General features: G+C 40.8%; 1 protein-coding gene across 13 annotated transcripts in view; it reads right to left on the minus strand.

Moving 5' to 3' along the window:
- baz2ba (bromodomain adjacent to zinc finger domain, 2Ba) overlaps positions 1-24,729 on the minus strand; it is a 251,814-nt gene that overhangs the window by 105,540 nt on the left and 121,545 nt on the right. For 12 of the 13 annotated variants that reach the window (XM_063052309.1, XM_063052299.1, XM_063052301.1 and 9 more), the window contains 6 exons: positions 23,667-23,909; positions 21,093-21,485; positions 16,644-17,265; positions 11,253-11,534; positions 7,849-7,909; positions 1,289-1,397 (listed from right to left, as the gene is read on the minus strand). In XM_063052309.1, coding sequence (XP_062908379.1) covers positions 1,289-1,397; positions 7,849-7,909; positions 11,253-11,534; positions 16,644-17,265; positions 21,093-21,485; positions 23,667-23,909 — 1,710 coding nt within the window. The remainder of the gene's footprint in view (positions 1-1,288; positions 1,398-7,848; positions 7,910-11,252; positions 11,535-16,643; positions 17,266-21,092; positions 21,486-23,666; positions 23,910-24,729) is intronic. The other variant, XM_063052310.1, reaches the window with a different exon arrangement.

Here is a 24,729-nt window from a genome sequence, read left to right on the forward strand (position 1 = left end):
TGGCATGCTGGCCTTCATAACAAGGGGAATTGAGTATAAGAGCAAAGAGGTCCTTCTGCAGCTGTACAAGGCCCTGGTGAGACCACACCTGGAGTACAGTGTGCAGCTTTGGTCTCCAAATTTGAGGAGGGACATTCTTGCTATTGAGGGAGTGCAGCGTAGGTTCACAAGGTTAATTCCCGGGATGGCGGGACTGTCATATGTCGAAAGATTGGAGCGACTTTAGAAGGCTGAGAGGGGATCTTATTGAAACATATAAGATTATTAAGGGATTGGACATGCTGTAGGCAGAAAGCATGTTCCCGCTGATGGGCGAGTCCAGAACCAGAGGCCACAGTCTAAGAATTAGGGGTAGGCCATTTAGAACGGAGTTGAGGAAGGTGGTTTTCCACCCAGAGAGTGGTGGACATATGGAATGTTCTGCCCCAGAAGGCTGTGGAGGCCAAGTCTCTGGATGCTTTCAAAAAAGAGATGGATAGAGCTCTTAAAGATAGCGGAATCAAAGGTTATGGGGATAAGGCAGGAACTGGATACTGATTGTGGATGATCAGCCATGATCACAGTGAATGGCGGTGCTGGCTCAAAGGGCCGAATGGCCTACTCCTGCACCTATTGTCTATCCTCACTGCTCTAACTATGCAATAAGAAAGAAGAAAAAAAAATAAACAGGAATATCTACTGACAGCCTTCGCCTCTCCTTGCCAAAGCCTGAGCTGCCCACTCTAACACTGGCTCACTCACACAATAGATCGCTCTGTTGAAACCTAACTTCTTTTTATTGGCTCTTTTCAACTGCCTAATTATGCACAATCCAACTTCTTCTTGGGAACTGTGGCATGCAGAATGTCCCGACTGCCCTGGCTTGTTTCTTTTTAACTTTCTCTCCCACTGTGCAATGCAAAGTCTCCTCAGCAACTGTAGCAAGCAAAATTCAATAATTTCTTTAAATCTTGCCTAAGTAATGTTATTTATAAACTAAGTGAAGTCATTTGAGGTTTAACAAGATCTTGGATTTTTTTAATATGAATAAAATTTATTTCTGAAATATATTATAAATAAAATATTAGAAATACTCTTGAGTAGGTTACACAGTCAGCACATCATTGTGGGCCGAAAGGCCAGTAATGTGCTGTAAATTTCTATGTTCTAAATACATGCAAAGGAAGAAACAGAGAAAAACTTTTACATTCCTGGTCATATATTCACTAATGTATTTTTTTTAAAAAGAGTGACAAACATTGCCATGCCACTCATGTGGATATTCTGAATACCTGAATGCAGTGATTACCTTTATCACTTCAGGATACTGACGAAGTTTCTTCCCACAAGGAGCATAATAAATCACCTCTCCCTGAAGACGGCCACCAACAGTCTTAATTCGTGTTTCTCTTTGCCACCTAAACAACAAAAAAAAAAATCCATTCCAATTGTGCAAGTGACAACTGTTCAGAGAATGGTTTCTCTGCTTTTCTCAACTGGAAGAAGTTTCAGTATTTTGGAATAAGACCATAAAACATAGGAGCAGAATTAGGCCATCTGGCCCACCGAGTCTGCTCCATCATTCAATCATGGCTGAACATTTTCCGATCTCCCCCTCAACCCCAGTTACCGGCCTTCTCCCCGAAACCTTTGATGCCGTGTCCAATCAAGAACCAATCAATCTCTGCCTTAAATACACCCAACGACCTGGATTCCACAGCTACATGTGGCAAAAATTTCACCACCCTTTGGCTAAAGAAATTTCTCCACATTTTCATTTTGAAAGGGTGCCCCTCTATCCTGAGCTTTTGCCCTCTTGTCCTAGACCCTACGACCATGGGAAACATCCTTTCCACATCTACTCTGTCTAGGCCTTTCAACATTCGAAAGGTTTCAATGAGATCACCCCCTCATCCTTCTGAATCCCACCAAGTACAGACCCAGAGCCATCAAACATTCCTCGTATGATAACACTTTCATTCCTGAAATCATCCTTGTGAACCTCCTCTGGACCCTCTCCAATGCCAGCACATCTTTTCTAAGGGGCCTAAAACTGATCACAATACTCAAGGCGACGCCTCACCAATGCCTTATAAAGCCTCAGCATCACATCCTTGCTCTTGTATTCTAAACCTCTTGAAATGAATGCTAACATGGCATTTGCCTTCCTCACCACCGACTCAACCTGCAAGTTAACCTTCAGGGTGTTCTGCACAAGGACTCCCAAGTCCCTCTGCATCTCAGATTCCTGGATTTTCTCCGCGTTTAGAAAATAGTCTGCACATTTATTTCTACTTCCAAAGTGCATGACCATGCAGTTTCCAAATTGTATTTCATTTGCCACTTTCTTGCCCATTCTCCTAATCTGGCCAAGTTCTTCTGCATCCTACCCGTTTCCTCAACACTACCTGTCCCCCCACCAATCTTCATATCATCTCCAAACTTGGCAACAAAGCCATCTATTACATCACTTAAATCATTGATATACAGCATAAAAAGAAGTGGTCCCAATACTGACCCCCATGGAACACCACGAGTCACTGGTAGCCAACCTAAAAAGGATCTTTTTATTTCCACTCGTTGCCTCCTACCAATCAGCCAATGCTCTAACCATGTTAGTAACTTTCCTGTAACACCATGGGCTCTGAACTTGGTAAGCAGCCTTGTGTGGCACCTTGTCAAAGGCCTTCCAAACATCCCAATATACAACATCCATTGTATCCCCTTTATCTATCCTACTTGCAATCCCCTCAAAGAATTCCAACAGGTTTGTCGAGCAGGATTTTCCCTGAAGGAAAACATGCCGGCTTTGTACTATCTTGTCCTGTGTCACCAAGTACTCCATCGCTTCATCCTTAACAATTGACTCCAACATCTTCCCAACCACTGAGGTCAGGCTAACTGGTTTATAATTTCCTTTCTGCTGCCTCACTTCTTTCTTAAAGAGTGGAGAAACATGAGCAAAATTTCCAGCCCTCTGGCACCATGCCAGAGTCCAATGATTTTTAGAAGATCATTTCTAATACCTCCATAACCCTCCAACGCTGCTTCTTTCAGAACCCAAGGGTGCAGTTCCTCTGGTCCAGGTAGCTTATGTACCTTCAGGTCTTTCAGCTTTTTGAGCACCTTCTCTCTTGTAACAGTAACTGCACCCACTTCTCTTCCTTCACACACTACAACATCAGGCATTCTGCTAGTGTCTTCCACAGTGGAGACTGATGCAAAATACTCATTTAGTTCATCAGCCATCTCCTTGACCCGTTATTATTTCTCCTGCCTCATTGTCTAGCGGTCCTATATCCACTCTCATTTCTCTTTTATTTTTAACATACTTGAAAAAATTTTTACTATCCACTTTGATATTATTTGCTAGCTTGCTTTCATAATTCATCTTTTTCCTTCTAATGATTTTTTTAGTTGCTCTCTATAGTTTTTAAAAACTTCCCAATCCTCTGTCTTCCCACCGATTTTTGCTTTGTTGCATGCCCTTTCTTTTGCTTTTACAATGGCTTTGACTTCCCTTGTCAGCCAAGGTTGTACTATTTTACCATTTGAGTATTTCTTCACTTTTGGAATACACATGTCCTGCACCTTCCTCAGTTTTTCCCAGAGAAGTACGCCATTGCTGCTCTGCTGACATCCCTGCCAGCAGCTCCTTCCAATTTACTCCTCTCTCAAACCGCTGTTATTTCCCTCACTCCACTGAAATACTGCTTCTCTAGACTTTACTTTCTCCCTATCAAACTTCAAGTGGAACTCAATCATACTGTGATCACTGGTTTCTGAGGGTTCTTTTACCTTAAGCTCCCTAATCGCCTCCAGTTCATTACATAACAGCCAATCCAGTATAGCTGATCCCCTGGTAGGCTCAATGACAAACTGCTCTAAAAAGCTATCTCTTAGGCATTCAGCAAACTCACTCTCTGAGATCCATTACCAACCTGACTTTCCCTAATCGACCTGCATGTTAAAATCTCCCATGACTACCATAACATTGCCCTTTTGACTCACCTTTTCTATTTCCTGTTGTAATCTGTGGTCTACCTCCCAGCCACTGTTGGGAGGCCTATATATAACTGCCAGCAGAGTCCTTTTACTCTTGCAGTTTCTTAACTCAACTCACAAGGATTCAACATCTTCTGATCCTATATCACATCTTTCTTCTGATTTAATGCCATTCCTTACCAGTAGAGCCACAGCACCCCTTCTGCCTACCTTCCTATTCCTTTGATATAACATGGAACCTTGGACATCAGTTCCCAACTACAACCATCCTTCAGCCACGATTCAGTGATGGCCACAACATCATACCTGGCAATCTGTAATAGTGCAACAAGATCAATCACCTTATTTCTTATACTACGCGCATTTAGATACAACGCCTTGTGTACCGCATTTCATGTCCTTTCTGACTCTGCATCCCTAATGATTTGATACTCAGTTTGTTGGCTGCAACTACGTCCCATCACCTGCCGCCCTTCCTGACAATCTGACTGCACGCTATCTTTACTTTTTTACCATCCATCCTTTCCTGAGTCTCTTCGCTCTGGTTCCCACCTTCCTGCCAAATTAGTTTAAACCTTTCCCAGCAGCTCTAACAAATGTGCCTGCGAGAATATTGGTCCTCCTTGGGTTCAGGTGCAACCTGTGACTTTCGAACAGGTCATACCTCCCCCAGAGGAGATTCCAATTATCCAAGAACCTGAAGCCCTGCCCTCTGCACCAACTTCTCAGTCATGCATTTATCTGCCAAATCATCCTGTTGCTACCCTCACTGGCCAGTGGCACAGGCAGCAATCCAGAAATTACTACCTTGGAGGTCCTGCTTCTCAGCTTTCTACCTAGCTCTCTAAATTCTCTTTTCAGGACCTCATTGTTTTTTCTTCCTACATCATTGGTACCAATATGTACTAAGATATCTGGCCGCTCCCCATCCCTCTCCAAAGTGTTGTGGACGCGATCTGAGACATCCCTGACCCTGGCACCTGGGAAGCTACATACCATCCGGGTATCCCCTTCACATCCACAGAATCTCCTGTCTGTTCCCCTCACTATCGAATCCCCTATCACTACCACTCCCTTCTTCTCTCTCTTTTCCTTCTGCACCATGGACACATGCTTGATGCCTGTAACCCGGTCGGCATGGCATTCTCCCAGGATGTCATCCCCCACAAAAGCATCTAAAGTGGTATACTTGTTTTTGAGAGGAATGGCCACAGGGGTGCTCTGCTCTAACTGCCTATTTTCATTTCTCCTGACAGTCACCCAGCTATTCACCTCCTGCAACTTCAGGATGACTATTTCTCTGTAACTTTTATCAATTATATCCTCGCTTCCGTACAAGCTGAAGGGATCTGGAGCAGCAACTGGATGACCTAACACAGACTTCAAGGAGCTGCAGCCAGATACACTTCACACAGAATAGTAATATTTGAACATTGACCACTTCCCCTTTTGCACATGTACATCATCAGAATGGAATTTCTTTCAGCAGCAGCAAGACAGGAATTGGTTTGGCTATGAAAAAGTCACTAACAATTTCCCATGAACTACTAAATTACTGGCCAATTCTCTTACCACATCACTAACCACTTAGTCAACATGGAGAAAAAATTGTAATGTCAAAACAATTACAGGGAAGTAAACCAAAAATTCATGTTTGCAAACAAACTGCCTCGCTGAGAACATAGAAGCCTACCTCTTGGGACAGCTTATAAAACCTTTCCAAGCTCAGATGATAGGTGCTGATGGAATTAATACACCTGGCTGACTGAGGAAAATATCTGGTAATTTTTACTAGATCTTTGTTTTGAAGGTGAATTAAAGCTTATGAGTAACAGGGTGGAAAGTGGAACTGAGGCCAATACTTGGGCAGCCATGAACTTGTGGAGCCATAGGGCCTACATGCATTCTTATCCCCATTGTCAAATAAAAGACTTCTTCCATCCTATCTTACTACTTTTTAGAAGCAAAGCTTTTTTTGAACCTTTTAAGAACCAATGAATGTTTAAAATGTAAAGAAATCTAATGCGATGTAAAGATAGAAGAGCATCTTGTAAATTACAATAACAACCAGCACAAAGCATGCATAAATTACATTTTTTTGCCCTACGTGTAGAAGTTGAATGCAAAACCCTATTATATTTCAGTATAAGCACTATCGAAGCTTAACCCTTTTCTCTGTGTTTTCATAGCAGGCTGTTGCACAGAAATAGGATCTTCGGCCCACCACATCCATGCCAATCATTGTGAGGAGTCTCAACCCAAAACACCCATTGTCCATTTCCCCCCTTAGATCCCGCCTGACCCAAGTTCCTCCAGCAATTTGCATACTGACCAACATTTCTAGCACCAATAGTCTTTCTTTTTAACCATTCAACTGTATAAGGTAATGTAAAGGGTGTACTCAACTGTGTAAGGTAATGTAAAGGGTGACAGAACAATATGTAACTGTTCTACATAATAGATAAATACCATCGTTGGATTGTCGTATTCACTTTAAGAGACAATGTCTAACGTAATGACATCAGTGCAAGGTGACTGCTTAGGTTTGTTCATAATGGAAGCCAAGGCTGCGGGTTTGGTTAGGCACATAAAACAATTCACATGTTTTATCCTACAATTGTACTAGTTTCCAAAAAACTGCTCATATGTTTCAAATGTTTCAAATGTTTGTCAATTTTTTTTTAAAGTTATTAGAAATGCAACAGCTGGTGCAGACTGTTTTGATATTTCATGATTTCACAAAAATCCCCAAGCTTTCTTCTTTACTTGTGCAATGACGTTAATGCAGTTACAAGGTCAATAGGCCTCAGGAAGCTTTCCTTAATTTACATTATTAAAGCTTTCTACATCCCCATTAATTACAACAAACCAATAACTAGTCTTTGCTGGCTTATTTTCCTGCTTTCTCAAAAATGATCTTTTCAATCAACATATATTCAAGCCAAAAATCTGAAATAAAAACAGAAAATACACAAAGCACACTTAAATAACAGTAATGCAATAGTCAAGGACGTTGACCTGAAATGGAGAACTTAACATTTCAGGTCAATATCCTTGACTATTGACATCGATCCAAGATGTTAAGTTTGCTATATCCTTCAAGGCAGCTGATCTATTAAACAATTTCTTTAGTTATAATACCTATTAAAATGGTAACAGACTGGGATGATTAAAGTATAACATAAAGTATAATACATCACATATCTGAGGATCCATAAATGAATCTTAACCATCAGTATTGCCATTTAAAAGCTGTATCAATGGTTCAGTGTATAACATGCAATACTGATTTCGAAAAAAAGGATTGCAATTCAGTGGATGAAAATAATTAGATTTATATAACATCTTTCATGTCCTCAATAAATCCCAAAATCCTTTACAACTCCTCTTAGACTTTTCAATTTTTTTCCTTCTCAGAGTGTAGCATGTATGGGGTCAGCCAATCCTGGAATTAATTTTTAACATTTGGTGTAATTTTCTCTTTGATTCACTGCAGTAGAAATCCATGCCATGAACACTATTTTCCTTGGCTAGTGAAGAACATCACATGGAAAATTGAAATTGATTTATTATTGCCCCATGTATTGATATACAGTGAATATTTTGCCTTGTACACTGTTTACACTCATCAGTTCATAACACAGATCATTGAGATAGTTCAAGGTAAAACAATATCAGAATGACAAATAAGGAATAACGATGAAAGTGCAGTGCAGGGCGACAGTTAGGTACAAGATCATAATGAGACTTTTTCTATTAAGTTATGATGTGTCTTGCAATGCAGATTGGAACAGTGCAAATTAAATATTCAACTGAAATGTAAATTACATGTAATTTGCAAGATATTTTATGCAAAACAATTACCCATATTCCAAAGGAATACGCAGTTCTTTTTCATCTGTGACTCTTCTCCGTTTACCAGAACCTGTGATAAAAAGAAAAGCACATTAAAAAAATGCACTAGTTAACAAAGAAAGATTGGCAACACTTCCAGAAGACAAATCTCATAAACTATGAATACAAATACTGAAAAATTATTAAATGTAGCTGCAATTGTAAATTACTTCTGGATTTCACAATTTTAATTTCATTCCTTTATTGTTTTAAAGCTTAAAAACAATCCAATCACCATTAGTCATATTGATATTTTATATTAATGACAGCAATTAAAACACACCGGTAAATAATTAGACCCCTTATTCATTAGTAACCTAGCATCTTGAATATCTCGCCGATGTTTGCTCTTGATCTCTTAAAGTTAAAATACAAGTACTTCGTAACAGAGAAAAACCAAGAAATATAGATATCCAGTAAACGACATAAATTAAAGATACAACTTACTGATGGCCTCAAACATAACCTTCCTGAGATACGTTTCCTTTATTTGAGATTGTAAACATACTCTTGGTCACTAGCCGTTAGAGACAAGTCTTGTCCCTCAAAGAATCAAGTTTCACACCGCTAATTCATCATTTATTAGCAGACCAACAGAACTTACAATGACCAAGTACAAACTGAAACACAGCAAGACCAAGTACAAACGGAAACACACCCTCCCCCCACCAAAACCTGATGAAATCATTTCTACCAAGCAAACAAAAGATCTTCAGTCCAAAACACCAGAATTTTAATTTTTAAAATGCCTTAAATGATTTTTTAAAAAATCCAAACCTTGTTCATTCATTATTTAATGATTTACCATGCTACATTTCTACAGTAGCACACTATTTGTACTTGGTTGGACAGAGAATCTGTTGCATTCTTGTCAAACAAAGAATAACTTTCACTTTAGTAGTTCCATACGAAGACTCAGACATTAGCAAAGTTGTTTACAAACCATGAAGTCAAGTACCGATATAGCACAGGAAAAGAACTTCTCAAGATAATTAATCTTGAGGATTTACATGGTAAGAGAATTACATATTTTTGAAGGAGGCATTGGGCACACTGTTGACCCTTTTTCTCCAATAACTTGGTTCCCTCAATAGTGGACATTACAAAGTGTTTATTTCATGAGCCCAGTGTCAAGCATACAGACACTGCTGCCTGCCCAACTCAGCCAAAAGAGAGAAAGTGACCTCTCCTGGTTTTAGTATTAGAGGTGTTGGTCTGGGAGAGTACGCTGACGTTGGTTCATTTCATCTTTCCAGTAAATTTAATGGGAGAAGTTTGCAGAGATGATGTTGGTGTTATCTTTCTGTACTTCTTGTCAGGGTTCAGAAACATATAGGAGTGCAGTGTTTACTGCTATCTGGTAGACCATGAGTTTTGCCTTGGATCTGAGGTCTAGAGCTTCTCGCACCCTTTCCCTCCAACAATCAAAGGCTATGCTCGTGTTAGTGCAGCTTACTACACTGTCATCAGTGCCTGCTTTTCCTGTAAACTGACTCTCAAGATAACGGTAAGATCCCAGTTTTCCAGGATCTCACAATGAATTTTAATTAGTAATGGGAAATGTTACACAATTGGTACAGGGTGGGTAGAAGACATTGGTTTTAAGGATGTTCAGTATTAGGCCTATCAATTTGTATTCTTCATTGAACAAGATTTGCCTCAGACTGCACACACAATTTCCAAGTCTCCTTCCTTTCTACTTTTGCCTACATTTTCTTGTTTCCTCATTTTCTTCCCTTTCCCTGTGACTTAAAACATGCTCATTTTTTAACTTTGTTATCTCAGATGAAAGCTATTGAGCTGAAAAGTTGAATTTAGTTTCCTCTCCACAGATGTTCATGAATCGGCCCAGTATTTCCAACATTTTGCATTATTCCCTCAGATTTCCAACATCTACATATTCATGTCGCAACCATACCTGCATGCTAACTTTGTTGCATGCCTGAAGACATCCAGATTATCTCTGACCATTATATAAAAGGTGCAAGAATATTAACTGTTTCTAACTTCCAGCCAAATAGTATTATTTCACATTTTCTACACCCCTTTAGACAGTGTTCTTCTTGCAAATTAATTTCCTGCTCATCTTTAAACAATCAGCAAATGCGGATCTATTGCATCTGACCCTTCATTATTTATTAATAAGGATTGTAAATAGCTGAAACATTCACACTGCCTGAAGGTCTGTATCAGGTACACCTTGCTTGCTTGAAGATGACCCACTTATTCTAACTGTGTCTTCTGCTTCAAGGACTTCAGCCATGGCAACATGTTTTGTCAACCCCACAAGCCTCCATCTTTTACAGTAACACTTTATACTTTATTGTCGCCAAACAATTGATACTAGAACGTACAATCATCATAGCGATATTTGATTCTGCGCTTCCTGCTCCCTGGATTACAAATCGATAGTAAATATTAAAAATTTAAATTACAAATCATAAATAGAAAATTTAGAAAAATGGAAAGTAAGGTGGTACAAAAAAAAACCCGAGATGCAGGTTCGGATATTGGGAGGGTATGGCCCAGATCCGGGTCAGGATCCGTTCAGCAGTCTTACCACAGTTGGAAAGAAGCTGTGTATATTAGAAGCTATATATTACCTTATTAAATGCCTTTTCAAAATCCAAGCTTCCTAAATATACCACTTTCTTTCATCCATTCTCCAGAATTGGGATGTGCCTACAGTTTCTCCTGTTTTGTGGCATTGTCCTTCAGCAATTATTATGTTAAGGGTGCATGCCTCCATGTTATCATCCCATTGGACTATACCAGTTCAAATATACTGAGTAGCACTAGGGAAATTGACAACAGAAAATCAATCCGACAAGCACCACCAATTGACGTGCTATTTTCTGAGTTAGCAGTCTCGCCTTCCTCACCACTTTGGACTGGCATGAGGTAAATTTTTACAAAAGTCAGAAACATTGGAATGACTGCTCTTACAGCCATAACCCTCGAAACAGGACTACTGGCATCCCTTAAATTTAGTTTCTCTACAACTGGGGTTCCCAACCTGGGGTCCATAGCTCCCCTCGGTTAATAGTTGGGGTCCATGGCATCAAAAAGGCTAGAAACCCCTGATCTACAACTATCAATTTCCCAAGCTCTGGAATTCCCCAACTCTGAAATTCCCTGTCATTTTTTCATCTTTTATGACATTCCTTTGAATTTAGCTCCAATCATTAAGCACTGATGTCATGGCTTTCTGTCAGGTTTGTTGATAATCTTCCCTTTAAGTGGCATTTACAAATATTAATGGTGTTATGCAAATACTAGCTACTTTTATCTCATTTAATAACATATTCCAGGAAGAAATTCTCAGGAAAAGAGGAAAAGCAACAAGTAGATCACGTGGAAAAAGCAAGTATTACCAGACGGTGTAGGTGGACCATATGAAGACGTTGGAGTTCCTCTGTAAGTCTGTGTTGTAGATCCTGATGGCAGTGGACTAGATGATGACTTTGAAGTCTTCATTACACTGAGTCCAACTGGTGTAGAATGGGATGCTTGGCTACAAGCAGCACGACTTGAATAAGTAGCTTTCTTGAATTTATGAGGAAATTCATCTCCTTCATTTTCTGTTTCAAGCTCATCTTGTTCCTTAATATCATTGTCAGATCCATCTGTTTCTGTCTCTGAGTCACTGTCAGCCTCTAATTGGCAGAAAAATTAATATTAGGATTTCCTAAATTCATGTGCAGCCTGTAATAAATCTGATGTCATTACTCATGTCACTCACCAAAAATATTGTTAACTTATTTTGAAGTTATAACTTTAAAGTTTGAGATCTTCATTTGCAGGGTTCACAGAATTATAGTGTCAGGTATGGCTGTGTAATGCTGAACTGATATGATTGGTTTGAGCACAGATTTCGCTTTCAACATATTGGGTATAGGGGCATAGGTGATTGCAGAGAAAGCACATGCTTAAAGTGATACAGAAGTACAGATACAGAAGTATGCCCTTTGGCCCATCTAGTCCATGGCAAACCATTTAAACTGCCTTCTCCCATCCACCTGCATTGGGATCGGAGCCCTCCATACCGATACTATCCATGTACCTATCCAAACTTCACTTAAACGTGAGCTCGATTTCAACATGTGTCACTTGTGCTGGCAGCTTATTACACACACGACCCTGAGTGAAGTTACCCCTCATGTTCCCCTTAAACTTCTCACCTTTCACCCTTAACCCATGACCTCTGGTTGTAGTCCCATCCAACTTCAGTGGAAAAATCCTGTTTGCATTTATCCCACCTATACCCCTCATTATTTTGTATATCTCTCAAATCTCCCCTCAATCTTCTACGTTGTAAGGAATAAAGTCCTAATCTATTCAATGTTTCCTTATAACTCAGGTCCTCCAGACCCTGCAACATCCTTGTAAATTTTCTCTGTACTCTTTCAATCTTAATTACATCTTTCCTGCAGGTAGATGATCAAAACTGCACACAAAGTCGGCCTAATCCAAATTAGGCCTCACCAATGTGGCATGAACACTGACTTCTCTAACTTCCGTTAATGCCCCAACTACCCCTCGTACCCCATCCTTTATTGCCCATCCTCTGGGCTCACCCCCACTTTCTTTCTCCCTAGGCCTCCCGTCCCATGATCCTCTCATATCCCTTTAGCCAATCCACTGTCCAGCTCTTGGCTCCATCCCTCCCCCTCCTGTCTTCTCCTATCATTTTGGATCTCTCCCTCTCAAATTTCTTACTAGCTCTTCTTTCAGATAGTCCTGACGAAGGGTCTTGGCCCGAAACGTCGACTGTACCTCTTCCTAGAGATGCCGCCTGGTCTGCTGCGTTCACCAGCAAGTTTTATGTGCGTTGCTTGAAATTCCAGCATCTGCAGATTTCCTCGTGTTTGCGTAATGAGAGTGTGGATTGGGCTGCCAGCAGAAGTGATGAATACGGATTTGATTTCAACATTTAAGAGAAATTTGGATAGATACATGGATGGGAAGGGTATGGAAGGCTATGGTCTGGGTGCAGGTCAATGGGACTAGGCAGATTAATGGTTCAGCACAGACTAGATGGGCCAAGGCCCTGTTTCTCTGCTGTTCTATGACTCTAAACTGAAGAATAAAAACTAATGTGTGGAGAACATGAAGTACGTTTCCTGCTACAAATTATTTCTTACATTCCCCCTTGATCTTCATAGCACTTAGTGGATGGAAAGTGATTACTGCTAATTAGTTCAAGCTGAAAGCATGATAGTTACACACACTGGCGTAAGGCATTTATATGTACAGAGGCCGATTGTTCTACAATACACAAGCAGGAATCTCAGTAATTCAGAATGGTTGGAATCAAACAAGTCAAGCCTTTCCCTTCAATTCAGTATCACCTGAGGTTAATGACCTGTAAGTCATCTTTTAAAATTAGGCTTTTTTAAAGCAGTTTAATGCATTTGTTTTCATATTGCTAAGCCTTTACAATTTCATGTTTAAAAAGAACTAATCTTGTAGAGCAAATTCTGTGTTCTTCTGAAGCTGAAATTATCATAAAGCAACAAGCAATATCCTTCATATAACTGAAATACCAAAGTAATGGTTTCCTCTACTTAATGTTATACTTGCACAAAATGTCAGTTTATGAGAATCAATAGCTCTGACACCTGGATATGCCTCTCAGAGAAATCAAAAAGCTCTGCATCTGTCAATTGCTGCAATAACTTGAACTACAGTTGCAAGCGACAACACCCATACTATGGGCAAAACATGTGACATCCACTTGATATGCAAAATATTTAATTGGTAGCAAAGTCCTTAAAAGTGCTCAACATCACTGAAGGTATTTAAATATATTATAAGATCATTGAATCTGGCTGCTCTGTTAGACAGTTGTCTGGAAAAGTGCTGCAGACATTCCTCATCATAGAAAAGTTGACATTTGGTCACCATGAAAAAAACGTATCAGACATCATTCATTCAGCTGCCTACGAACTCCACTAAGTGACCATACATCAGAAGTCCTTTCTGTTAATATACACTTTTCATATCTTTCAAATCCTCACTCTCAGCCCTGAAGTATAACAAATATTTTGAACACATTTTGCAATGTTCTAAAGGTTGTGGATTCTTATTCAAATCTATACAGCCAGTTATGACTACATTTACAGTTTTCACAAGTGCCTAGTCAGATAAGTTGTCGATGTTAGGCTAATAGTGAGCTGGGGAAATAAATAGACCATAAGACAAAGGAGCAGATGTAGGCCATTCGGCCCATCGAGTCTGCTCCGCCATTTTATCATGAGCTGATACATTTTCTCCTATTTAGACCCACTCCCCTGCCTTCTCACCATAACCTTTGATGCCCTGGCTACTCAGATACCTATCAATCTCTGCCTTAAATACACCCAATGACTTGGCCTCCACTGCTGCCCGTGGCAACAAATTCCATAGATTCACCACCCTCTGACTAAAAAAATTTCTTTGCAGATTATTAATTTATTAATTATTTTGATTATTCCTATGATGTACTCAGTAAAACTGAGTGCAGGAAAGCATGATATCAACAGCTCAAACAAACACCACACAGCAACAAAAAAAAAGGAAATAAAGTGCCAACAAAGGTAACCCAAGTTTGTTTTAAAGAACATGCCTCTTTACAGAAATGCGATGAGCTTTAGAGCCCTGGAATTGCTAGAAGTGAACTAGCAGGACTGATGTAGCTTGATATTAATCATCTTGGCATTATTTATGACCAGTTACAAGAGGGGAACTATTCCTCACAAAAAAACTAAAGAGCATACGACCCAAAGATATAGGAGCAGAATTAGGCCATTTGGCCTATTGAGTCTGCTCTGCCATTTCATCATGGCTGATCCAAAAAAGACCAAGGTAAACGACTGGCGTCCTGTTGCACTCACCTCAATAATAAGCAAATGCTTTGAGAGGCTGGTCAAGGATTGCATCTGCAGCTTACTACCACCCAAACTGGACCCCTTACAATTCGCCTACTGACACAACCGATCAACGGACAATGCAATAGCCACTGCTCTACATACCGTTCCTACACATCTGGAGGAGGAGGATGCTTATGTGAGAATGCTGTACTTGTACTACAGCATTCAATACCATAGTTCCATCCAGGCTTGACAAGAAGTTCAGAGACCTCAGCCTTCACCCTGCCTTGTGCAGCTGGATGGACTTCCTGTCAGATCACCAGCAGGTTGTTAGAGTGGGCTCCCTCACCTCCACCCCTCTGATTCTCAATACAAGAGCCCCTCAGGGCTGTGTACTGAGTCCCCTCCTTTACTTCCTGTATACCCATGACTGTATCACCACCCACAGCTCTAATCCACTAATTAAATTTGCTGATGACACTACATTGATTGGCCTTATCTCAAACAATAACGAGGTGGCCTACAGGGAAGAAGATGTCTCTCTGACACAGTGGTGTCAAGAAAACAACCTCTCCCTCAATGTCACAAAAACAAAGGAGCTGGTTATCGATTACAGGAGGAATGGAGATGGGTTAACCCCTATTGACATTAATGGATCTGGGGTTGAGAGGGTAAACAGCTTCAAGTTCCTCAGCATCCACATCACCAAGAACCTCACGTGGTCTGTGCACACAGTCTGAGTGGTGAAAAAGGCAGAAGAGCGCCTCTTTTATCTGAGACGTTGAGGAAGTTTCGTATGGGCCCTCAAATCCTAAGAACTTTCTATAGGGGCACAATTGAGAGCATCCTGACTGGCTGCATCACTGCCTGGTATGGAACTGTACCTCCCTTAATCACAGGACTCTGCAGAGAGTGGTGCGGAGAGCCCAGCACATCTGTAGTTGTGAACTTTCCATGATTCAGGACATTTGCAAGGGCAGGTGTGTAAAAAGGGCCCATAGGATCATTGAGGACCCGAGTCATCCCAACCACAATCTATTCCAGTTTTCCCATCTGGGAAGCAGTACCGCAGCATAAAAGTCAGGACCAACAGACTCCGCGACAGCTTCTTCCACCAGGCCAGACTGATTAACTCACGCTGATTTGAGTGTACTTTATATTACATTGACTGTTCCATTTATTATAAGTTATTATAAATTACTATGATTGTACATTGCACATTTAGATGGAGACATAACGCAAAGATTTTTATGCCTCATGTACGTGAAGGATGTAAAAAATAAAGTCAATTCAGTTCTTCAATAACTCAATAAAGTCAGGCCAAAAAATGTGGCAAAAGGCTGCATTGAAACAGAATGTTGCTTTCCTAATGCAATGTGTAGGAATAAAGAAAAAAAAATACAGCTACCATCTTACTTCCTGTACAATAAAATAATAAATAATGGATAAAATTATGAATCCATCTATATAAATCAATTGATGGGCGGCAAGGAATATCACAGCATCACTGTAACATTGCACTAACGTATTAGTTAACATTTTACAATTTGCACACTAATGTTTATGAAGATAATTCACAGCTACGAATATTGCAGTCATTCGATTAAAAAGGTATTTAAGATAAGACACTGGATTATGGGAATTAAATGTTCTGCACCTAAATAGAAAACTTAGTGGGGGAAAAAATACTGAATAGAATTTAGCCAATTTTAAAACTTGGCAGAAGGCTGTCAGCACAATTAGGTGAAATTCACCTCAGAACGGTGTGAAGTGAGAAAATCCAAGTCAAGGTCATGTATCTTCTAGTTTCAATGTGCAGGCAGGCTGCAGTTCAGCACTGTCCATTTTGCACTATTAAACAATTTAGTGCCAACACTTTATTGGAAGTCTTAAAGCAAGTCTTAAAATTCTAACCTGATTGACTGTTATTAGAATCATCTTCATCATCATCTTCATCATCATCTTCATCTGACTCATCAGAGTCCTTGCTACTTGGAACATCGGAATCATTCCCTCTGAACTGATCAGCCAAAGATTGGGCAGAAAGATGCTGATGTTGCTGCTGAAGAGGTGCAGTGACCTTGATGCTCACTGATTTGTCATTGGCAGAACTCTGGGATAACACAGGAGAGGTAGAATGTCGAACCGGTGTCACATGATTGCCCGAATGATTCTTTAAGTTAGTACCTAGTGGAACTGGTGAAAAGGGTGCGCTGCTGTCAGAGTTTGTAATTATTTTATCCGTATTCTTAACTTGGGTTCTAGATTTGGTCGTAAGTGCCAAAGGGGCTTCCTGAATGACACTCTGAATTACTCCATTAGGTTGCTGCTGCACAAGTGCACTTGTTACCGAGGGGTTTGACTGGTTACCATCAACTGGAGGCAACTTCTGGTGTGCTGGTGAACTAGCAGCAGATTTTGGACTAGACAAAGGGGTCTGGAAGCTCTTGTTACTGCCTGCTGCTGCCTTCTTTTGGGCCTTATACTGCTCCTGTTGTTTCTTTAATTGTGCTGGAAACGACTGTTTAAATAGTTCCTGCAAATAAACAGAACATTGAATAAAGAGCCAGCAATACAAAGTTAAGTGACACTGGCTATCCACTCTATCTATTCCTCTTATTATCTTGTACACCTCTATCATGTCTCCTCTCATCCTCCTTCTCTCCAAAGAGTAAAGCCCTGGCTCCCTTAATCTCTGATCATAATGCATACTTTCTAAACCAGGCAGCATCCTGGTAAATCTCCTCTGTACCCTTTCCAATACTTCCACATCCTTCCTATAGTGAGGCGACCAGAATTGGACACACTACTCCAAGTGTGGCCTAACCAGAAATTTATATAGCTGCATCATTACATCGCGACTCTTAAACTCTATCCCTCGACTTATGAAACCTAACACCCCATAAGCTTTCTTAACTACCCTATCCACCTGTGAGGCAACTTTCAGGGATCTGTTGACATGTGCCCCCAGATCCCTCTGCTCCTCCACACTACCAAGTATCCTGCCATTTACTTTGTACTCTGCCTTGGAGTTTGTCCTTCCAAAGTGTACCACCTCACACTTCTCCAGGTTGAACTCCATCTGCCACTTCTCAGCCCACTTCTGCATCCTATCAATGTCCCTCTGCAATCTTCGACAATCCTCTACACTATCTACAACACCACCAACCTTTGTGTTGTCTGCAAACTTGCCAACCCACCCTTCTACCCCCACATCCAGGTCGTTAATAAAAATCACAGAAAGTAGAGGTCCCAGAACAGATCCTTGTGGGACACCACTAGTCACAATCCTCCAATCTGAATGTACTTCCTCCACCACCACCCTCTGCCTTCTGCAGGCAAGCTAATTCTGAATCTACCTGGCCAAACTTCCCTGGATCCCATGCCTTCTGACTTTCTGAATAAGCCTACCGTGTGGAACCTTGTCAAATGCCTTACTAAAATCCATATAGATCACATCCACTGCACTACCCTCATCTATATGCCTGGTCACCTCCTCAAAGAACTCTATCAGGCTTGTTAGACACGATCTGCCCTTCACAAAGCCATGTTGACTGTCCCTGATCAGACCATGATTCTCTAAATGCCCATAGATCCTATCTCTAAGAATCTTTTCCAACAGCTTTCCCACCACAGACGCAAGGCTCACTGGTCTATAATTACCCGGACTATTCCTACTACCTTTTTTGAACAAGGGGACAACATTCGCCTCCCTCCAATCCTCTGGTACCATTCCCGTGGACGACGACATAAAGAACCTAGCCAGAGGCTCAGCAATATCTTCTCTCACCTCGTGGAGCAGCCTGGGGAATATTCTGTCAGGCCCCAGGGACTTATCTGTCCTAATGTATTTTTACAACTCCAACACCTCCTCTCCCTTAATATCAACATGCTCCAGAACATCAACCTCACTCACATTGTCCTCACCATCATCAAGTTCCCTCTCATTAGTGAATACTGAAGAGAAGTATTCATTGAGGACCTCACTCACTTCCACAGCCCCCAGGCACATCTTCCCACCTTTATCTCCAATCGGTCCTACCTTCACTCCCGTCATCCTTTTTTTCTTCACATAATTGAAGAATGCCTTGGGGTTTTCCTTTACCCTACTCCCCAAGGCCTTCTCATGCCCCCTTCTTGCTCTTCTCAGCCCCTTCTTAAGCTCCTTTCTTGCTTCCCTATATTCCTCAATAGACCCATCTGATCCTTGCTTCCTAAACCTCCTGTATGCTGCCTTCTTCCACCTGACTAGATTTTCCACCTCACTTGTCACCCATGGTTCCTTCACTCTACCATTCTTCATCTTCCTCACCAGGACAAATTTATCCCTAACATCCCACAAAAGATCTCTAAACATCGACCACATGTACACAGTACATTTCCCTGCAAAAACATCATGCCAATTCACACCCACAAGTTCTAGCCTTATAGCCTCATAATTTGCCCTTCCCCAATTAAAAATTTTCCTGTCCTCTCTGATTCTATCCTTTTCCATGATAATGCTAAAGGACAGGGAGCGGTGGTCACTGTCGCCCAGATGCTCACCCACTGAGAGATCTGTGACCTGACCCGGTTCATTACCTAGTACTAGATCTAGTATGGCATTCCCCCGGTCGGCCTGTCCACATACTGTGACAGGAATCCGTCCTGGACACACTTAACAAACTCTGCTCCATCTAAACCCTTGGAACTAATCAGGTGCCAATCAATATTAGGGAAGTTAAAGTCACCCATGATAACAACCCTGTTATTTTTGCGCCTTTCCAAAATCTGCCTCCCATTCTGCTCCTCTGTATCTCTGCTGCAACCAGGGGGCCTATAGAATACTCCCAATAGAGTAACTGCTCCCTTCCTGTTCCTGACTTCCTCCCATACTGACTCAAAAGAGGATCCTGCTACATTACCCACCCTTTCTGTAGCTGTAATAGTATCCCTGACCAGTAATGCCACCCCTCCTCCCCTTTTTCCATCCTCTCTATCCCTTTCAAAGCACTGAAATCCAGGAATATTGAGAATCCATTCGTGCCCTGGTGCCAGCCAAGTCTCTGTAATGGCCACTACATCATAATTCCATGTATGTATCCAAGCTCTCAGTTCAGCACCTTTGTTCCTGATGCTTCTTGCACTGGGGTACACACATTTCAGCCCTTCTACCTTACTGTCTTTACACCATTTATTCTGCTTCTCTTTCCTCAAAGCCTCTCTGTATGTTAGATCTGGCTTTACTCCATGCACTTCTTTCACTGCTCTATCGCTCTGGGTCCCATCCCCCTCGCAAATTAGTTTAAGCCCTCCCAAACCATGCTAGCAAACCTACCTGCAAGGATATTGCTCCCCCTCGAGTTCAGGTGCAACCCATCCAATCTGTACAGATCCCACCTTCCCCAGAAGAGATCCCAATGATCTAAAAATCTAAAACCCTGCTCCCTGCACCAACTCCTCAGCCACGCATTCAACTGCCATCTCCTCCAATTCTTACCATCTCTGTCACGTAGCACTGGCAGCAATCCTGAGAACGCCACCCTTGAGGTCCTGTTCTTCAACTTTCTGCCTAGTTCCCGAAACTCACACTTCAGGACCTCATCCCTCTTCCTGCCTATGTCGTTGGCCCCAACGTGTATCACGACTTCTGGTTGCTTTCCCTCTCGTACCAGGATGTCGTGCACCCAGTCAGAGACATCCCGGACCCTGGCACCCGGGAGGCAACAAACCATGCAGGTGTCCTTCTCACGTCCACAAAATCTCCTGTCTGCTCCCCTGACTTTAGAGTCTCCAACGACGACAGCTCTCCTCTTCTCTGTCCCACCCTTCTGCATCACAGGGTCAGACTCAGTGCCAGAGGACAGAGAATTTTTCTAAACTATTACACAGATAGCACTGACAGTGTCTATACATAAATATTGCAAAAGATGCAGTCGTATGACAAACTAACAGATCTATGATGATTCTTTCAGGTGTCATTGCATAACATGTTCAAAAATAATTTCATAAGATCCACACTAACACAAATTAAATAATATCTACCTGTACCAATATTTCAATAAATCTGAAAACCAATAACAAAATGTGAGGATTTCCAAAAGTCATCAACTTGATGCAATGAGGGGCCAGTTTCTGTGCTGAAGTGCTCTATGACTTTATATAACTCTATTTAACAGATAAAAATTAATGCATCAGCTCTAAACTCAATTCAAAGCTTTTAAAATATGGACTTTGGATACCGTGCTGTTTTTTTTATCAAATTAGCATTCATTCTCTCCTTTCCAGAGTTGGCTGTGGCCTAAATAATGAGCTTTGGCCGAGTTTGAAGGTTCGTTGCTTTTAAGAACCGAAATCATTATTATTGAAATTGCATCAACTTGCCTGCTTCAAACGAAGATCATGTGGTGACCCCAGTTCTTCAGGAACACATATATTCCCTGCCTTAAGTTCAGGTAAAGCACCAGCTGGTTTTGGAGAAGATTCTTTCCTTCCCTGATTGACCAAAGGCACAGGTTTCATCCCAACTGTTAGCCCAGTGGACTGAATGACACTCTGTTGTTTTTTGCCAGACTCATCATTTGCATGAGAGCTCTGGAAAATGAGGGAAAGTTGCGACAAAACTGGAGGTTGTTTCTGCTGGGATTGGAATGGATGTGAAGTTTGAGAATCTGTGGCAAGATGCAAATGCTGGTTCATTCTTTTGTCATAGGAGTATTTAAGGTCACAAGCAGTTTGGCTCAATTCTTTTGACTCTTTCATACTGTGCATCAAACCCTGCAAATTAAAATTAAATTCATTTATTAAGACAAAATTATTCTTAAAGAATTACAGGGCCTTTAAATATTTAGATCCCTTAAATATGTTATGTTATACTCAGTAATGTTCTTAAACTTAACTTTCCAAATATCCACTTTAAAGTAAATATGAAACTTTATGAAGTAACTGGAATCAGCACATCTGATCCAGGCATGCTGGGACGGGCGAATATAATCAAGTCTGAGGATGTAATTAGACACTAATCTTACTCTTACCTTCTTGGAAAGGATGCAATTACAAGGGCTGAGCTAATGATTTGTCTTGATTATAATGGTCCATACAACTGAACAGATTACTAAAGTTCAAAGTAAATTTTATTATCAGAGTACATATATGTCACCGCATACAACCCTGACGTTAATTTTTCTGAGGGCATACCCAGCAGATCTATAGAATAGTAACTATAATAGGATCAATGAAGGATCAACCAGAATATGACAAACTGTGCAAACGCGAATATAAATAAATAACAAGTAACAAGAACTTGAAATATTAAGATAGAGCCCTTAAAGTGAGAACCTCTCAATGGATGGGCAAGTGAGGGTAGTTATCCCCTTTTGTTCCAAGAGCATGATGGTTGCAGGGTAATAACTGTTCTTGAACCTGGTGGTACGAGTCCTGAGGCTCCTGTATCCTTCTACCTGATGGCAGCAGTGAGAAAAAAGCATGGCTTGGGTGGTGAGGATCTCTGATGATGGAAACTACTTTCCTACAATAGCATTTCACGTAGATGTGCTCAATGGTTGGGTGGGCTTTACCTGTGATGCACTGGGCCAAATCCAGTACCTTTTGTAGGATTTTTTTGTTCAAAGACATTGCTGTTTCCATACCACACCATACTGCAGGCAGTCAATACATTCTCTACTACACATTTATAGAAGTTTGTCAAAGTTTTTGATGGCATGCCAGATCTCTGCAGACTCCTAAGGAAGTAAAGATGTTGCCATTCTTTCTTTGCAATTGCATTTATATGCTGGGTCTAGGACATGTCCTCTGAATTAGTCATATCCAGGAAATTAAAGTTGCAAAACCTCTCGACCTCTGATGAAGAATGGCTCATTGACCTCTGGTTTCCCTCTCCTGAAGTCTACAATCAGTTCCTTGGTCTTGCTGACATTGAGAGGTTGTTGTTATGACACCACTCAGCCAAATGTTCAATCTCCCTCCTGTATGCTTATTCATCACCACCTTTGATACAGCTAACAACAGTGATTCAATTTTTTTTTTGTGTGTCGCACCAGACAGTCAGCCATTCTTGTCTGGCGTGTGGTGTCGGGATTGGTCTCCTTTCAGATTATCCGGGTCATGATATAAACGTTCCTGACTCGACCCCTTTTTTTTTCTAACGAGGCCAAGCAACGCTCAACCCGGCACGGATGGAAAGCGTGCTTGGGGGGTGGCCCGACTTGGATTTGAACTTGGGAGCCTTCGCTCCAGAATCCAGCACTGACGCCATTGCGCCACCAGCGATTCAAATAACAATATCCACTAAGATTCAAAATGCACGAATAGCCATTTAAGAAGTGTAAAAGTTAGGTGTAAATGGAGATAATGCCATGGACCATTCTAACCAATGTGTGTTTTATCCAGGCTAAAACCTTAAAATGCATGCAGCTCAATAACGTACTTTTTCCATAGTGATATCTATTTACACACGAAGGCCAGGAGATAGACGTGATTGTCAGAGATTACTTGATTCAACATACAAACAATTTGAAAGAATTATAATATTAGTCCAATTTCCATGTTGCTCTCCAAATATGCTAACCATTCCCCCCTTTAGAATTTTTCAGGCAATGCTCTCCAACTCATGATACTGAACATTCTACACTTCCACATCCGGTCCCTGACCCCTCCAAAATCCTGAAGTCAATTATCTTTAAAACATATTTTTAAAAATATTTGTTTCAGCCCTTTGTTATTAAATAACCCATTTAGGCCCCAGTTGGAGTCGGATGGAAGGGTGGCACATCCATGAGGAGGGACAGAGGAGATTGGTTGCTACAAATGCAGAAGAAAAACTGAATTTCCAACATAATCAATTTGAAAGTTCAACACATTTCAACCTTAAAAAAAAAATCAGTCTAAAGATAAAAATCAAAAAGCAGACCAATTTATGGAAATGATCTCTAATTTTACCTTTGCCTTCTTTGAATGTGGGGATTCAGTTTCAGAATCTGAATCAGCCTCCTCACTATCATCTTCTCCAATACTATGTTCATCATCTTCATCCTCATCGTCATCATCATCATCGTCATCATCATCATCGTCCTCAAAGTCATCAGAATCACTGCTGCTCAAGCCTTCGCTGGAAGAATCTGATGACGTACCTGATTCGCTTTCACTGTTGCTGGAGCTTTCAATTGCTTTCTTTCTGGGCTTCTAGTAAGAATATTGAAAAAGAAAACCCACATTCAGAGATGAAAGCATTTGATTTCTTTTAAAATATTGATTGCACCTTCTGATCTCTCTATACTTGCACAACACTCACAAAATCAATTGACTGGTGGACAACCTGCTCCCACAACTCTAAATTCACCAATTTAATTAAAATAATTTGAAACTGCTGACAGAGTTATCTTGGGAAAAAATATCCATATGTTTCCCCATTAAAATACCTTTTGCAGAAGCAACACAGTATTCCAAACCTCTCACAGTTGGTCTTTGAAAATACACATTGAGGTGTATGCAAATTTCATCTTGAAAATAATTAATGGAGCCCATTAAGTTGAGAGGCAGCACTATCAGCAAATACACTATCAACATCAAAGCAAAAAAGTATCAAATTGTTTTTGCAAGATGTATTTTTTAAAAAATCAACAAATGAAGGACATCTTTCAGAATCAATAATAAAGTACACTCGGTGACCATCATAACAATTAGAAAGCATCATGTTTAATAGACCATGGGTTCTTGAATAAATAAATGTCTATTTTCTCAATAAGCTATAATAAGTCATCACAAGTTATGACCGAAAAACAGTTGAGGCATACAAATTTCAGTTTAAATTGCAAATACCACAAGAAACACCTCTTAGCCTGACTAGAAGTACACTTTCCCTTATGTTGTTATTAAATCAATACAGAATGAGAGTCATTATATACTACAGCACAGAAACGGGCACATTGGCTCATTTAGTCATTCCTGATCTTCTGCCTGGTCCCGTCTATCTGAACACAGACCATATCCCTCCATTCCCCTC

This window comes from Mobula hypostoma, chromosome 6 (genome assembly GCF_963921235.1).
Source record: "Mobula hypostoma chromosome 6, sMobHyp1.1, whole genome shotgun sequence".
Lineage (NCBI taxonomy): Eukaryota > Metazoa > Chordata > Chondrichthyes > Myliobatiformes > Myliobatidae > Mobula > Mobula hypostoma.